General features: G+C 36.8%; 3 protein-coding genes across 7 annotated transcripts; 2 read left to right on the plus strand and 1 right to left on the minus strand.

Annotated features, from left to right (window-relative positions):
* The first annotated feature begins 24 nt into the window (after window positions 1-24).
* Window positions 25-8,116, plus strand: LOC107228107 (eukaryotic translation initiation factor 2 subunit 3, Y-linked). 2 transcript variants are annotated; one of them, XM_015669474.2, is made up of 9 exons: window positions 47-240; window positions 1,233-1,296; window positions 1,458-1,568; window positions 6,292-6,525; window positions 6,774-6,932; window positions 6,998-7,227; window positions 7,305-7,449; window positions 7,523-7,692; window positions 7,778-8,116. In XM_015669474.2, the coding sequence occupies exons 1-9, from the start codon at window positions 169-171 to the stop codon at window positions 8,012-8,014; spliced, it is 1,422 nt and encodes a 473-aa protein (XP_015524960.1). In that variant the 5' UTR covers window positions 47-168; the 3' UTR covers window positions 8,015-8,116. The 2 variants fall into 2 exon arrangements, with proteins under 2 accessions (XP_046595997.1, XP_015524960.1); XM_046740041.1 differs by lacking the exons at window positions 6,292-6,525; window positions 6,774-6,932; window positions 6,998-7,227; ... (1 more) ...; window positions 7,523-7,692; window positions 7,778-8,116 and adding an exon at window positions 3,066-6,236 and having other exon boundaries at window positions 25-240.
* Window positions 8,117-8,248: 132 nt separating this feature from the next.
* On the plus strand, window positions 8,249-11,392 carry LOC107228104 (sulfide:quinone oxidoreductase, mitochondrial). Of its 4 annotated transcripts, none has more exons than XM_015669470.2 (9): window positions 8,249-8,643; window positions 9,181-9,300; window positions 9,441-9,552; window positions 9,608-9,832; window positions 9,933-10,133; window positions 10,226-10,435; window positions 10,513-10,699; window positions 10,792-11,038; window positions 11,103-11,392. In XM_015669470.2, the coding sequence occupies exons 2-9, from the start codon at window positions 9,197-9,199 to the stop codon at window positions 11,188-11,190; spliced, it is 1,374 nt and encodes a 457-aa protein (XP_015524956.1). In that variant the 5' UTR covers window positions 8,249-8,643; window positions 9,181-9,196; the 3' UTR covers window positions 11,191-11,392. The 4 variants fall into 4 exon arrangements, with proteins under 4 accessions (XP_015524956.1, XP_046595999.1, XP_046596000.1 ...); XM_046740043.1 differs by having other exon boundaries at window positions 8,249-8,551; XM_046740044.1 differs by lacking the exon at window positions 8,249-8,643 and adding an exon at window positions 8,671-8,689.
* A 172-nt stretch (window positions 11,393-11,564) lies between these two features.
* LOC107228105 (actin-like protein 6B) lies at window positions 11,565-15,291 on the minus strand. The gene is made up of 6 exons (XM_015669472.2): window positions 15,152-15,291; window positions 14,486-14,837; window positions 13,497-13,826; window positions 13,165-13,416; window positions 12,879-13,076; window positions 11,565-12,556 (listed from the first exon to the last, which is right to left on the minus strand). The coding sequence occupies exons 2-6, from the start codon at window positions 14,813-14,815 to the stop codon at window positions 12,341-12,343; spliced, it is 1,326 nt and encodes a 441-aa protein (XP_015524958.1). The 5' UTR covers window positions 14,816-14,837; window positions 15,152-15,291; the 3' UTR covers window positions 11,565-12,340.
* Between the last annotated feature and the right edge of the window lie 101 nt (window positions 15,292-15,392).

A 15,392-nucleotide genomic window follows, 5' to 3' on the forward strand; every position in this document is an offset into this window, starting at 1 on the left:
TCACCAGATGGCGACAAGATTCTAAAGAGTTCCGGCGTTCTTTGCATGCGCATCTCTGCTTCTGCCCTGTCGCCCGTTGTCACCAATTCCAAGTTTTAGCGCCGCCAGCCGCGAGCCTAGACTCTAAATAGTTTAGAGATTTTTTATTAATTAAAGTTAATCGCAAATATGGGAGGTGACGAAGGCATCGGGGTTACAACAGGGCAGCCTAATTTATACAAGCAAGATTTATCGAAGCTCGTAAGTTCCGGCGTTAGCTATCCGCCTCGATTAGATTATCTTAGCCGACATATTTTGTACAGGCTACTGCCACTGCTGCTTTAATTCTCAAACATATTTTATCCCCTGGATATCACATTCCAGTTTGACGATGTTCAATTATTGCTTCGAAACATCGGCCGATGCTTTGCACTGATTAATTTTCGGAGAACTCGCTTAACAGCACTTTAACGTAACCTCAAACATCTATTCACGCGCTGTCCTTACACACGGTTCCGTATAATGGCGTGGCTTAGGGCTGGTTAAGAACTTCGTAGGGCCTAAACTTTGCTTTGAAATTCGCTATCCATGCATTATCATATTTACAATCAATCAACTAACTGTAATCGAGCTCCCCACATTCCCCTAGCGAATCGTGGCGCGTTATGGAGCGATTTTACGTGAACGTGCGATTTCACATGACAAATGAAAAAAAAAATATCCGTCCAATTTTGGAACGCATTATTCAAATGCATTGAATTAACGGATTCCTTCACCTGAATATGGGATAGAAACAAAACGACGCTAGGTTAGGAATCAATCACCTCATTATCTCAAATGTCAGATGGACTTGGGAATAGTTTTTTCATACAATATGTTGTAGGTTTAGAACTCATGGATTCATAGTGCAAACGAAAAATATTCACACCGCTCTACAGGAATAAGTGTATTTAACCCAAAGTAAATATTGTAACCAATTTTGATTAGCAAAGAACCAATGCACCTTGTTTCTTAGTGAAAGAATTCCAAGCGCATTTTTGTTAAATACCAGTTTAGAGACTTGCTTTCAGATATTGCTGGTTTAGAAATCAATATAAATGATGAATGAGTAAAAACATGAGTGATATCTTCTGATTTTTTTATAGTATTCATTTGAAAGCTTTATGCGAAGAATTTTAAGAAAGTTATTGATAATAAGACAAATTTGGTACTGAAATTAACCGTGAAATCATATAAACCTTTTTTTATTTCAGGATGTTGGTAAGTTGACTGCACTGTCCCGGGAAGTCATCAGCCGACAGGCGACGATAAACATTGGTAAGAACAATTTTTTGTGAGAAGTATCTAAACGATGTTATTAAAATATTAGAAACGACAAATTATACATGAATGCTAATTATTAAAATTACCTTATTATGTTTTCAATACCATTAGCATTCAGAGCTGATTAAATTACAATTTTCATTATTTTTCCACAGGAACGATCGGACATGTAGCCCATGGAAAGTCAACAATCGTCAAAGCCATTTCAGGCGTGCAAACTGTACGGTTTAAAAATGAGCTGGAAAGAAATATTACCATCAAACTCGGTATGCTTCACTTGAGAAATTATTTCAAATGTCTAATATAAAAATTTAGTTGATGATGGTATTTTTTTATAACTAGTAATAAGTACTAACTAAGTCATTATCGTATTATTCCTGAATGATTACTTTCAATTATCTAACCTTGTAGGACATGGAATGCTTCTAAGTTTTATTGACTTCTAAGAACTGTCCAAAACCTAGGCTTTCCTACGAATGTCTTCATGTGAACATATCTTGTTTCAATCAACTGGAGATTGTATACAAAGAATGGATACTCATTTTTCAACCCAAAACTTTACTTGTTGATACTTTGCAGAAACAACTCATAGCATCAAATGATCTCATTGCATGCATTAAATACATAGCACATTATTAAAAATAGTATCCAACAGTCGGGAAGGTCAGGATATTTAATCAACGAAATTTCACACAAAATCCAGGGTTCGCAATGCTTTTAAGCCACGTAATTTTAGGAAAAATAGAGAAACACTTTGTGAAAATAACGGGCTATTAGGGTTTCAATATTTTTTCATAGTATTTACCAAACAGAGCAAAATTAGATACACACTAGGGTGTACGTCATTTTGGTAATTTTGAAATTTTTTTAATTGTACCCCAAAAATGTGTTTGAATTGTAGAAAAATAAAATCCCCTGTAAATATAAAAATTTTCGCACAATATTCAGACGTACCGGAGGATGACTGAAATTTTGAATGTACAATACATTTAAATCTTCGCTACATATTGATTTTTTTTTTGTACAAACTAAAATGAATTGAAAACATAAATTCGATGGTTGAGAATAATGTTTCTATTTTCAACTAAATGTAGGATCGAAATAATTCGGGGGTAGCGTAAGTATTCCGTAGATAACGACACTCCATGAAACCGTAAAAATTATGGTCTTGTGAAAAATAGGTTACTTTCAGGGAAATAGGGGATTAATGTGTAGCTCGAAAATCTTGAGCAAACTTTACCACAGTCCTCAATTTTTTTAATTTTCTGCCCGTATCCGAGAGATATTTGACGGTGTTTCATTTTAGACATTCAAATTTTGTCGCAAAGCTTCTCATTTCTCTTAAATAAAATTCGTTCAGAAGAACAAAGGCGATACAAATGTTAATGAGGATAAAAGTAAAAGATATTGAAAAGCGCAAAAAAAAAAAAAAAAAGGTGGAAGCAACCCCACGTATGAAAGTGAAGTAATAAAGAAGATCGAAGAGGAAAAAATAGCATGTAAGAACGGAAAACGGTACCTATAATAAGAGAAGGTGCAAAATTTGGCGTGTCATGAAAATAAAAAAAAAAATAAATGAATAAATAAAAGAAACACTCGTGCTGAATCCTAAAGTAAAGCACAGGGGTCGAAAATAGAAACGGATCATTCACCAAAACAATGAAATGGTGAAAGAAATATCGATTTAATAAAAGTAAATAATCTTTGTCTCCTCCATGAAATAGAACGGATGAATCACGCCGTTTAAATCTTTGGCATTACAGAGCCACACCATGCGGAGGCGATCAACAAAGAAAATGGAAAAAACAGTGTCGAAGAGGCAGATCCTGCGGATAAAAGCCCGCCTCCGATCTCCAACTCGAGTACGTCCCAATTTACAAAAAAACGTGCTATATTTCGGAGCTCTGACGCAGAGCGTCCTGTCAAGATACCACGGCTTAGCGAGGGTGATAACGATAACGACACCGATGATGACAACGACAACGAGGATGATGACGACATTATTCACACTGTGACAACAAACGGTGAGAATTCGCCCAGTATACCCGAGGAAGAAGCGGCAACGGGAATTGAGGGGCGAATCCAGGCTGAGAATTTGGTGGCAGTCGAAGTAGATAAAAGAACGAAGTACAGTTTGAAAGAAGCAGTGATAAAACTTGAAGATATTGGTACAAAGATAAACGAACTTAAATCGAGTATAAAATCTTCGAACAATCGCGAGGATTTACACGAGGTGGAGAGAATATTAGATAAAAGATATTCAAAAGGAGTTGAAGTATACGCTGTGAAGTGGAAAGGCTGGGACGACAGCTTTAACACTTGGGAACCACTTTCGAATTTGACAAACTGTGCCGAACTGTTGGCAGCTTTTGAGAATTCAAATGCCGGACTGGTTGACACGTTTAAAAACCAGATCAATTACTATCCTTCGATGATGGAGATGGAGAGTCTTATGAAGAATTTCAAGCAGACAGGAAAGATAATGGATTATAAATTGCCAAATAAACAGGAGCTGAATGAAAACATAAACAAGCTGTTAAAATGGCCCAACAGAATGAACGCCAAACTGTTGACTAAAGTGAAGTTTGATATTTTAGTGTACGAATTTCACGATCATAGATCTGCCCAGCTAAAGCTTTTGAAAGAATGGGAAAACGAGATAAGAACAATAACAAAGGACAGACCAGTAATTAAGGTAGAAAATGATGTGGACTTTGAAGGTCCGCCGCAGGATTTTTTATACGTCGACGCTTATCTTCCTGGCAAGGGGGTAACGATACCGGAAGATCCGCCAATCGGTTGCGAGTGTTTGGTCTGCGAGCCAAAGTCGATCTGTTGCGGTAAGCAGTCGGGTGGATCTTTTGCCTACACGACAGCAAAAAGGATCCGAGTCCCTCTAGGTACTCCGATATACGAATGCAATAAGAGATGCGCTTGCGATCAAAGCTGCTTGAATCGTGTTGTTCAGCACGGGACATCTGTAAAACTTTGCATATTTAGAACGGAGACGGGATGCGGATGGGGAGTGAAATCTCTTCAATACATAAAGAAGGGTACTTTCGTTACGGAGTACGTCGGAGAGGTGATAACAAACGACGAGGCTGAGAGAAGGGGAAAACAGTACGACGCGGCTGGCAGAACTTACTTGTTCGACCTAGACTATAACGAGATGGAACAGTGTCCGTACACGGTTGACGCAGCGACCTATGGAAATATATCTCACTTTATAAATCACTCTTGCGATCCAAATTTGGCTGTTTACGGTGTGTGGATAGATTGTTTGGATCCAAATTTGCCGAAACTTGGCTTATTCGCGACAAGGAATATATTGAGATATGAAGAAATTACCTTTGACTACATGTGCCAATCGCTCAGGAATACGTCGGTCGTCACGCCCAAGAAGGAAAAACTTCAAGCAGACATTTCTCCCGCTTTATCTCCTCGTCAACGACTCGAATTACCACGTGATAATGTTATTCTGAATAATGATTCTGCCGAATCCAGAGCTAGGTGTAAATGCGGAGCTGTTAAGTGCAGACGATATTTATTTTAAATTTATGCCCCAGGGAGTACAGTTATTATAATCGTAATAATAATTATTAGTAATAATATTATTAATAGAATAAACATTATTGTGTTGTTCCAAGGATAAGTTGGCTTTGGTTATCATATAAATCCTTTTTATATCTAAGACTTGAGGTTCGAAATTTATCTTGGATGCTAAATAGGATTCAAATTGTACAAATAAATCCAGCCACGACGATCCTCTGTACAAAAGTATGGACTATTTCTCGGGCTTATTCCTAGCGCAAGGAAACCTTGGCTTAATCTAAGACGAAAAAAGCCAATAATAATAATGATTAATGTTTTGTTCGATACCTATTATTTGCATTTATTTTTCAATACTTCACTAGAGTACACTCTATTGATGAACAGATCACTGATAGTTTTTAATACTGTCGTAATTGGTAGTTAGGATTAACATATCCAAATTGAAAGAAAAATTACGTTTTGAATTGGTCAGTTTATGAACTCAAGGTTTGATCATTATTCTGTTTTTATCTCCTCGTTTTTTCTCCGTAAGAATTAGCCACTAGTCTCGTTTATGTTGTTTTCATATTAAAGCATAGTATTTTAGTGATTAGCAAGTTTATTTTATGTTATATTCAGAGAATAATTTAATCCTACGTAGAAATAAAAATTCGACAATTATATTTAATACAGTAAGTCTGTGTTACGCGACATAAAATTTTTCAACTTGTTGGTATAAAATGACAATTGCCTTTTACTCGTATCACTTTTTTCTTCATCCATTGAAATCTCAATTTAGTAATTAATGGGTATCAGTTGTAAATAAATATTAGTATTTTGTTATACATAATAATGTTAAATCACACCTCAGCACATAGTGCGATCATTGATTGATTATTCAGCACTGCATAGAGTTGTTTTTCTTTTTGTTATCACAGACTCTTTAAAAGCATTTTGTTGGATGGAGGTACAGTAGTTTATTGTTAAGTGAAAAACAGTGTTAATCAAATCGAAAGATGAATAATTAAAATATTAAACGAAAAAATACGTAAAATTATAACAAAACAATAAATACTGTTTCTCATTTTCCCGACTGCTTGCTATATCTACGTGTCCATTTAACTCTAATTGTTAGCTAATATAATTATTAAAATGACTTTTTCCTTAAGTTGTGCACGAATTTTGCAGGTTTGGATGATCGTTTGACTTGGTCAAAGTTGTTTTAATCATTTAATCTTTACCCGCGATGCAAAACTCAAGCCATACCGAAAATAATATTAAATATTTCAATTTTATATTATTCCTTGTCTATACATGTAAAAAGATACTAGGAATAAACAAACAAAAAAATTGCTTTAAAAGTACAATTTGGACAAATTTCCCTTTACCATCTCTCATAATTCATCATCATTCAAATAACTGGGCAACAGATGAAACTTCATTTTCATCACATTCCAGGATATGCTAACGCGAAGATTTACAAATGTGACAATGAGAAATGCCCTCGGCCAGCGTGTTACATCTCCGCAGGCTCAAGCAAGGATGATTCTTTTCCGTGCTTTCGGCCAGCCTGCAGTGGTCGTTTCCAGTTGGTTCGGCATGTCTCGTTTGTAGATTGCCCTGGTCACGATATTCTCATGGCTACCATGCTGAACGGAGCAGCCGTTATGGATGCTGCGTTGTTATTAATTGGTATGACAATATTTGTTCTCACTTTTATATACACCTACCAGTATCGCTCTATTCTTAGATATCCAGGATTGGGAAATATTTTATCTTCAACTACCTTCAAGCACCAGCCTCTGTTCTGGTTTTCATTTTAGTTTGAAGAAATATTCGTGTGATTCAAGAGAGTTGATACTTTCTGTTGGCGCTATGAACCCGCCAACTAATTTTAGTCTTGATATATCCCCTTTGATGTAACAAATTTTAATTTTCAGCTGGTAATGAGTCTTGTCCACAGCCTCAAACTTCCGAGCATTTAGCAGCTATAGAAGTAATGAAGCTGAAGCATATCGTTGTACTGCAGAATAAAATTGATCTTGTTAAAGAGGGTCAGGCTAAAGAGCAGTATGAGCAGATTTTGAAATTCATTCAAGGTAAGAGAGAGGCTTCCTTCTCCTCTACATTTCATTTAGTAACATTAAATTTCTACTCCATTTAGGAACTGTTGCGGAAGGCGCACCAATCGTCCCTATATCAGCTCAATTGAAGTACAACATTGAAGTATTATGTGAATATATCATAAAAAAAATTCCCGTGCCATTACGTGACTTTACCTCAGACCCTCGTCTCATCGTTATTCGTTCTTTCGATGTCAACAAGCCTGGTTGTGAAGTTGACGATTTGAAAGGTGGTGTTGCCGGAGGAAGTATTCTTAAAGGAGTTCTGAAGGTACGTTTTTTCTGCCTTCTTCGATGAAAGATATTTCAATCAGCATAGCACCCTCGGCATTTATTACTTTTCTTCAGGTTGGAATGGAGATTGAAGTACGACCAGGACTGGTGTCCAAAGACAGTGAAGGCAAATTAACTTGTCGGCCGATATTTTCTCGCGTCGTTTCTTTGTATGCTGAGCAAAATGAACTTCAGTTCGCTGTCCCGGGAGGACTTATTGGTAAACTAGATAATAATCTATGCTCGCGCGATGCAATGATACAGTTTTTACTAAGTTTCTAATTTTTTAACAGGTGTTGGTACAAAGATCGAGCCTACGCTTTGTCGTGCTGATCGATTAGTGGGTCAAATTTTGGGAGCAGTCGGAGCTCTACCTAAGATCTTTATTGAACTCGAAATATCGTACTACTTGTTGAAACGTCTATTAGGAGTGCGAACGGAGGGTGACAAGAAAGGCGCCAAGGTGAGAATACCAGGAACGCGTTTCAAACGGAAAATAATGCAATTGATTAGAACATTCTCTGAATTTTGCTTCGCCCTTGTTTTAGGTACAAAAATTATCGAAGAACGAGGTACTATTGGTGAATATTGGCTCTCTGTCGACCGGAGGGCGAGTTTTAGCCACACGCGCCGATCTCGCTAAAATAAGCTTGACCAATCCTGTTTGCACGGAAGTTGATGAGAAGATAGCTCTCTCTCGACGTGTTGAGAAGCATTGGCGTCTTATTGGATGGGGTCAGATCCGCGGAGGGGACACCATCGAACCAATTATTGACCATAAATAAATCAACGGACAAATAAATAAAGAAATAAGTAAATAATTGGAACAGGGAATTGCCGTGTATTTTACCTCATCTTTTTAATAAACTCTATGAACTCTCATCGAACTCCTCGTTTCAGTGTATATCTCGACAAATTCTTAATGCCAATCACATTGATTTTCATTGGAATCAAGAAGGAGGAAGGTGCAGAATTATAACTGCATTCTTTCGCCTTAAAAAGTATCAAAATAATATAATATGATCTACGAATGGCTTAAATTCTGCGGCACTAATATCAAGCCAAGTTTTCACTCAACGTTACAGGTTGTGTAGTTTAGGGATTTAAATAAGAACTACAAATTTTGGTGTGTTTCGCAGATAGTTACTAGATCTGGTGACAAAACAAATACCAACATTACATGGAAATTCATCGAATCTCTCGTAAAAAAAGTGCAACAATACCATAACGATGATTGTTAATTTTCGGAGAGTAATTCCCCGACGCAATTCTGTTATGACAATCCGGTAGCCGGCTCATCATACGTATGACCGTGTATGCATGTATGTGCCGCGTTTGTACGAATTTTACGAGCCAAAATTCACTCTTATTTGTTTTTCCAACCAAGTCAATACGCAACAGGTTGTTAATAGATGTACGTACAAAACCGTATTGCGACTATAACCTGCAACTGTGCATTTGTATTCTTCGTCGCCTTTTAAATTCCTTTATATCCCGATCATACTATTATAAAGTTGTAAAAAATGACCAATCTGAAATTTAATATATTTAATATGAACGTAGATTGTACTTTTAACCATGCGATATACAAAAACTTAATTCTGTTCTCATAACCACTTTTCAACGATTTTCAATTATTGGTTATTATCAATATTTTGTTCTTACTCTGATTGATTAGGCTCATTATCGCCCTACTGTCACTAATAAATACCGTTACACTCACTGTTATCGTTATTATTTGATTAAATATACACATATATGGTACAGATACTTATATTTAATCTAGATGCAAACCCATGTTCCAATTATCACTTTCATATTTTCTGACAAGCTTCAGTCAGCTTAAGTTACAATTGTAACTTGCAATAGATCCTATTCACTGTTAGTAATCATTAATAAAAAAATTACGGCACATTACCTGTCTAATTTTACGCTAATTTGATTTATTTAGCCACAAACCAAGCTAGATGAGAACATCTCACGATATGTTTAGAACTTCAAGACACTGTGCTTTCTTGTCTTCAAGACAATTCAATAACGAAAATGTAATCCTCAGAAATGCACATCACAGGTAAATACAAGTACAGTCTTTACGATTTATTGGTTTAACAAATTTTCAACAGCCAAATTCGTTGTTCTAACATTTTCTACGTGATAATCAAACCTTTTTCTGCATAATCAAAGTTACTAATGCTCCAATACATCTTTCAGTTGCAAAATATTGGTGGTTGGCGGAGGGACTGCCGGTTGCACGATGGCTGCAAAATTTAGCAATAAATTTAAGGGCTCAAAGGATACAGTTGTTATCGTCGAACCTAGCGAGGTACTGACCTTGATGCAAATTTGGAGTTGATGAATAATTGCATCAATTTTTTCAGAGACATTATTATCAGCCTATGTTCACCTTGATCGGGGGAGGTGTCAAAACTCTGGAATCGTCTTACAAGAGTATGGAGAAAGTTTTACCAAAAGATGCACAGTGGATAAAAGATCGGGTGGTCAAGTTTGAACCAGAATCTAACACGGTCACTGTTGCAAATGGAGATTCTATCCAATATGAATATTTGATAGTTGCTTTAGGTCTTCAACTCTACTGGAACAAGGTATTATGTTTGTACTCTTGAAGATGCTATTTTCCTCAAAATTCAAGATATACGATCATGTTTTCATGCATGTAATTCATTGCCAAATACTTTTCTACAGATTCCAGGCCTCTCAGAAGCCTTAGAGGATCCCAAGGTTCCAGTTTGTTCAATATACGGACCTGAAACTGTTGGAAAAGTTTTCAGAACAATAGAAAATACAAAAAGTGGCTCAGCATATTTCACTTTTCCAAATTCTCCAGTGAAATGTCCGGGAGCACCGCAGAAGATAGTTTATCTTGCTGAAGAATATTGGCACAATGTAATAAAGATTTCTTTTTAAATTGCACACATTAATGGATATATTGAAACGCATTTTGATTCTATTTTACGATTCTTTAACATTTTTCATAGAAGAGGAAGCTCCAAGACATTCATGTTACATACAACACTGCACTGCCAGTTATTTTTGGTGTTAAAAAGTACGCTGATGCTCTATGGAAGGTCTGCCAGAGCAGAAATATATCGGTGAATTTACAGACGAATTTAATTGAAATTAGAACATCCAAAAACGAGGCAGTTTTTCAGAATTTACAAAACCCGGATGAACTGAATACTGTGAAGGTGAGAAACTGTTTTTAGATGAACGATTACTATTCAACTACCGGTAATCCGCTCCTTCCAACAATCTTTTATTCTAGTATTCCATGCTGCATGTTACACCGCCAATGGGACCTCCTGAATTGTTGAAGAATCACTCTGCACTGACTAACGAGGCTGGATTTTTGAGTGTTGATCCTCAAACTCTGAGGCACGATAAATACTCGAATATATTTGGCCTTGGCGATTGTACGAATACTCCGAATTCAAAAACTATGGCCGCAATTGGTAACTAATTTATTGATATATAGCATGAATTTGCAACGAACTTTGCAATCAATTTGATGAGAAAATCGATTTTTAAACTGTTAATTTTACAGCGGCACAATCAAAGGTCGTTTACGAACATCTGTCCGCGGATTTGAGTGGAAAGGTATCAAAAGAGACGTACAACGGCTATGCTTCCTGCCCTCTTGTTACTGGCTATGGAAAGTGTATCTTGGCTGAATTCGACTACAAGCTTCAGCCCACCGAAACTTTCCCTATCAATCAAGCCAAAGAATATTTTGCTATGTATTTATTGAAGAAATATTTCTTCCCTTATCTCTATTGGAATTGGATGCTGAAGTGAGTTATTTGAGTTGCTTTGAAGCAAATGTGAGTGCAATCAAAATGATTTTTTTAATTTCAGGGGTCACTGGAATGGTCCTGCTATATTTCGCAAGTATCTTAACTGCTTTTCGAGAAAAGAAGTTGCCCCAATATCAAAGACACAGTGAAGCTGAATCTAATGATCACAGATGTCATTGATACCATTTACTGTACAAAATGTACATATGTATTATTCGTTATTTAATATCCTGTCGATGTCATATGTAAACAATGTAAATACTCGAGGTATCTTTAAAGTCCTATACATGCAAAAAAACTTTTTCAAGCATCCAAAAATGTCCGAGAAAAAGACATACTTTATATTTCTTATCATTCTTATATTATTTCATATTTTTCACGACCCTGTTACCCGATTACATAGCAACGGGTTCGAATTATTTGGTTGGCATTGGTTATTGATTCAACACTTCCGAGATTATAAAATAACCTCTGGCAAGTGCATTCAACTGACATACTTGTTGTGGATTTTTTTTCTCGTGCATAAATTGTTTATTGTCTGATATACGATGAAAAGATAATCAATGAATGTTTAAACATGGAGCCAAAAGGAAAATCAAAGAAGAAAAAAGGGGGAGACCGTAAGGCTAAAGAGAAATCTGGAGGTTCTGCGGGTAAAAACGGGAAAGGACCCAAAAAGAGTTCTCGTACCTCAAAAAAGAGTGCGGGGAAATCTCGATTTGGGATGGATATATTCAATGAGGAAATGATGGATAACGCTTATTACACTTGTCACAATATCATGGACGTACTCAAGTTTCGAGGATTTCCCTGGCCTGAGCTTCAAAAGAAAAAGAGCAAGAAGAAACGTTGAGTTTTCAGTGAAACAATTTGAATGGAGCTAAAATCATGCAAGAATGCTATCACTTTAAGAGATTTTGTTTTATTATTATATTATAAAAATGTCAGCAATACACGACGAACGTTGAAAATATCTGTACGCAATCTGTTTATTATCATACTCTGCTGGTAAAAATATTATTTGAAAAGTTTCTATCGCGCATGTACGACTTGCAGGAACGAAAGTCTGTACAATGATTTTCGTAAATGAAGTAACAGTAAAACGTTTGAATTTAAATAAATTGAGAAGAACACAGAAAATCTTGGTAGTTTGAAATTTTTCGACACTAGAACCATTAATTTTACAATATAACTTTCATACAACTCTGAGCCTGTATCCTCGCTTACTTTACTCACGGAATTCAATCATCTATTCGCAAGTAGAGGTAGTTAGAAAAACGTTAGTATTAGATTTACAAATCAAGGACATTTCCTTTCAACTTGACTTTTTCCACTCTCCTCATACTCCTGACTTGAAATCCACATTTGTTGAAACGTTCCAATCGACGCCAAGATAGAACCTCCTATCCAAGCACCGAATCTCCTCTCTGCGCAGCCGTTAGCGCTTATTACTTTCAATCGCATACTGGATGGAATCCTCATGGAGAGATCTCTGTTCAACCTTTCTGGAAATCCCTTTACAAATAAAATGGAATAAAAATCGCTATAAACTCAACGATTCTGTGGAAAAAAAATTGGGTTAATCGAATTTTCGAAAGCAGTAACAGGGGATTCCCCCTTTTTAACTACGCCATCCCTTAGCCTTTGCATGGAGGTTTATGGTCGAAATCTAGCTGGATAGTTGAACACAGATAGATGTAAAAACTAGAACGTGAAGTCACCACTCGAAGGAAACCAATTGAGAATATCCTGTTAGCGGTCAATAGTCCAGAGTAAAATTCTGTCACAAATGGGTTGCGAAACCACCGTTTAAAAAAAATCTAGACCTCGTATTTACCTGTATAAACGAGTTTCCACCAGTTACTACGACGCTACCGTACAGAGCTGGCCTTACGTCGACATCGCACATTCCGACACTGGTTGTTACAATGTGTCCGACTCCAAGCATCGTATTTCCAACTCCACCACCACGCATTTGAACCATGCTGGGATCGAATAATGCTTCTGGAATACGAAAACGCTCTGTGCTGAAATCCTATGAAGAAAAAAGAGAAATGCCGAAAAAATGTTCGGGTTTTGTACCGTTGTAAGGTCCTGTTGAATTTGTTTTTGGCATTGCTTACCCGATGATAGCCAGTTGGGAACTCGTATTGAACAGCAGGTACGGAAGAGACAATTTTTTCGTCATAGGGTGTTTCTGAGACTTGAAGAACCGTCGCTTGAAAGTCCTGGACAAGCTTTTTAACCATGTAATTATGCCACGATTTTGTTACCTCTGGCAAACCCTTCTTTTTCACCCATTTAGGCTTCTCTTGATCTTTCACGACTTCTTTACTGCCCACCAAGTACGATGGCGACAAGTCAATTTCCTGCTCCTATTTTTTTAATATTATGTAAGAAATTTATAATTGCATGATATATTCTTTATGATGAAAGTTTTCGGATCTGTACTTGCCTGTAGAAATTGTCTGCATTGCATACTTATGTAATCCCCGCCGAGAGGTGATTTGACGATGGCTTGAGTTAATACAAAACCATCTTGAACCGGTACGGCCGAAGTGTGTGTAGCTCCACTGTCCACCACGATACCTGTGGCTCGACCATTAGCAAATGCTGCCAGCACAGCATTTTTGACCAGAAAGTAAGCAGGGACATTATATTTCTCGAACATTAATTCGGTCAGCTTTTCTCGCTTGCTACGAACGTTCCACGGAGATTCAGAAAATAATACAGGATGATATTCGGCGTCAGATTGTATCACTTTGGCATAAGTGTAATCCAAAATCTGTGGGAAGAGAATTAGGTAATGAATAATATCTTTATATTCGGTTCTAAGGTATAAATAATAATATTAATAACAACATTAAGCTTTTGTTAAAATCTATAGATTGATAGAATTTCGTAACAAATAATTTGCATTTTTGTGGCAAAATCTTTGAACAACATAAATATAATGTTATTCTTAGTTTGAAGGAATATAAACAACTTGCTGCTCCAAGTGTATTGCCTGCCCAATCGATTTTATTTATTGTATATTATTGTTTCTATTTAATTCCTTAAAGTTCCGTTGGTTCGATGGTATCTGTTGAAATTTTAGGCGATGTTTACCTGTCGTGTTAAAAATTGTGGTGTTCTATTTTCTTCGAAAAGGAAATATTTCATGCGGATTGTTCGGCTGGAGTGGCGTAACAATAGCAGAGCATTCTTAGAAAACCATTGAATAAGGATATTTCTAAAAGATTTGAATCAGAAAACGTAAAAATTAGGTGCTCTTTAAATGCTGATTAGAAGTTACCAAATGGTTCTTAGTGAAACATTTATTCGTGTTTTAATTCTTTGTTTCCGGTTTCTTTAGTTTCATTTTTTATGAACTTGGTAATGTTCCGCCGATATTATTCTCAACTTGTGAAGAAGTGATTGAAAACAAGTCTATGCCAGTTTTACCTTTTCGAAGTGGTCCCAATCTTCGATCATTCCATCCTTCATGTAGCTGGCGACTTCCATTCCCTTCCTAGGTACGTGAAGTATCGTTGTGTCGACGTAATACTTGCTACCTGACTGAGTGATGTTGCCGTCAGGTTTCTTGTCATCTATATCCATGGCGTCATTCTTTGTTGCTGTCGTAGCGCCCGGGTCTTCACCCACGCCGACAACTGCAGGAATCTCAGCCTTTGGTGTGTCTTCCTGCGCGTAACCGACCCGCAGCGAGTGATGACCCAAATCAAAGACGAGCGCCCCGATCTCATCACCACCATATAGCATGCCGCCAGACATTGTAGTTGCCTATAAGTCTCGGCTGAGGAGAGGACAAAATAATATTGACATTTAGTAACTGTGGCACAATTATTTTCCCTCGTTGGGATGATACTTTCGTTTTAAATTTGGGATGAAAAACGTTTTTGCGTATTCAGCGAATTAATTGATTCTCCAGATTAATATTCGTTGAGGCACTTGGTTAGGGGTTAGAAAAATTACACGGTGATTGTATTATTTCGATGTGTGTTTTCTACCTTACAAATTGTTTCGATTGGATTACGATTTAGTAGATCGTTTTAGGTTGGGTAATTTTTTGCGTTAATTCTTTATAACAACTCAGTGTACGAAACTTACCAATTATCAAACACTCATAACTTCTATGGGTTCGAGTCACGAACTAACAGAATTAACACAGTACAATTCAACATAACCTATACGAATCGACGCTATGGATGCTTTCGCCGGGCTGTTCGTCCACAAACTGAATGCTCTACCGAGAAATCAGACTCGCTCACCTTTCTCGTCCAGATTTATATAGTTAGACGTTTATTTGTATTGCCCGGTGAATTGGGCAAGTGTGAAGCGCGGCTGAATT

Source organism: Neodiprion lecontei, chromosome 5 (assembly GCF_021901455.1).
Source record: "Neodiprion lecontei isolate iyNeoLeco1 chromosome 5, iyNeoLeco1.1, whole genome shotgun sequence".
Lineage (NCBI taxonomy): Eukaryota > Metazoa > Arthropoda > Insecta > Hymenoptera > Diprionidae > Neodiprion > Neodiprion lecontei.

Coding starts and splice junctions, on each gene's coding strand:
- LOC107228107 (XM_046740041.1), top strand. CDS start 169: ATGGGAGGTGACGAAGGCATCGGGGTTACAACAGGGCAGCCTAATTTA. Junction 1,297..1,457: donor ACAGGCGACGATAAACATTG/GTAAGAACAATT, acceptor ATTTTTCCACAG/GAACGATCGGACATGTAGCC. Junction 1,569..3,065: donor AAATATTACCATCAAACTCG/GTATGCTTCACT, acceptor TTGGCATTACAG/AGCCACACCATGCGGAGGCG.
- LOC107228104 (XM_015669470.2), top strand. CDS start 9,197: ATGAGAACATCTCACGATATGTTTAGAACTTCAAGACACTGTGCTTTC. Junction 9,833..9,932: donor TTCAACTCTACTGGAACAAG/GTATTATGTTTG, acceptor ACTTTTCTACAG/ATTCCAGGCCTCTCAGAAGC. Junction 10,700..10,791: donor AAAAACTATGGCCGCAATTG/GTAACTAATTTA, acceptor TTAATTTTACAG/CGGCACAATCAAAGGTCGTT.
- LOC107228105 (XM_015669472.2), bottom strand. CDS start 14,815: ATGTCTGGCGGCATGCTATATGGTGGTGATGAGATCGGGGCGCTCGTC. Junction 13,417..13,496: donor AATGCAGACAATTTCTACAG/GCAAGTACAGAT, acceptor TTAAAAAAATAG/GAGCAGGAAATTGACTTGTC. Junction 12,557..12,878: donor GTGGAAACTCGTTTATACAG/GTAAATACGAGG, acceptor TTATTTGTAAAG/GGATTTCCAGAAAGGTTGAA.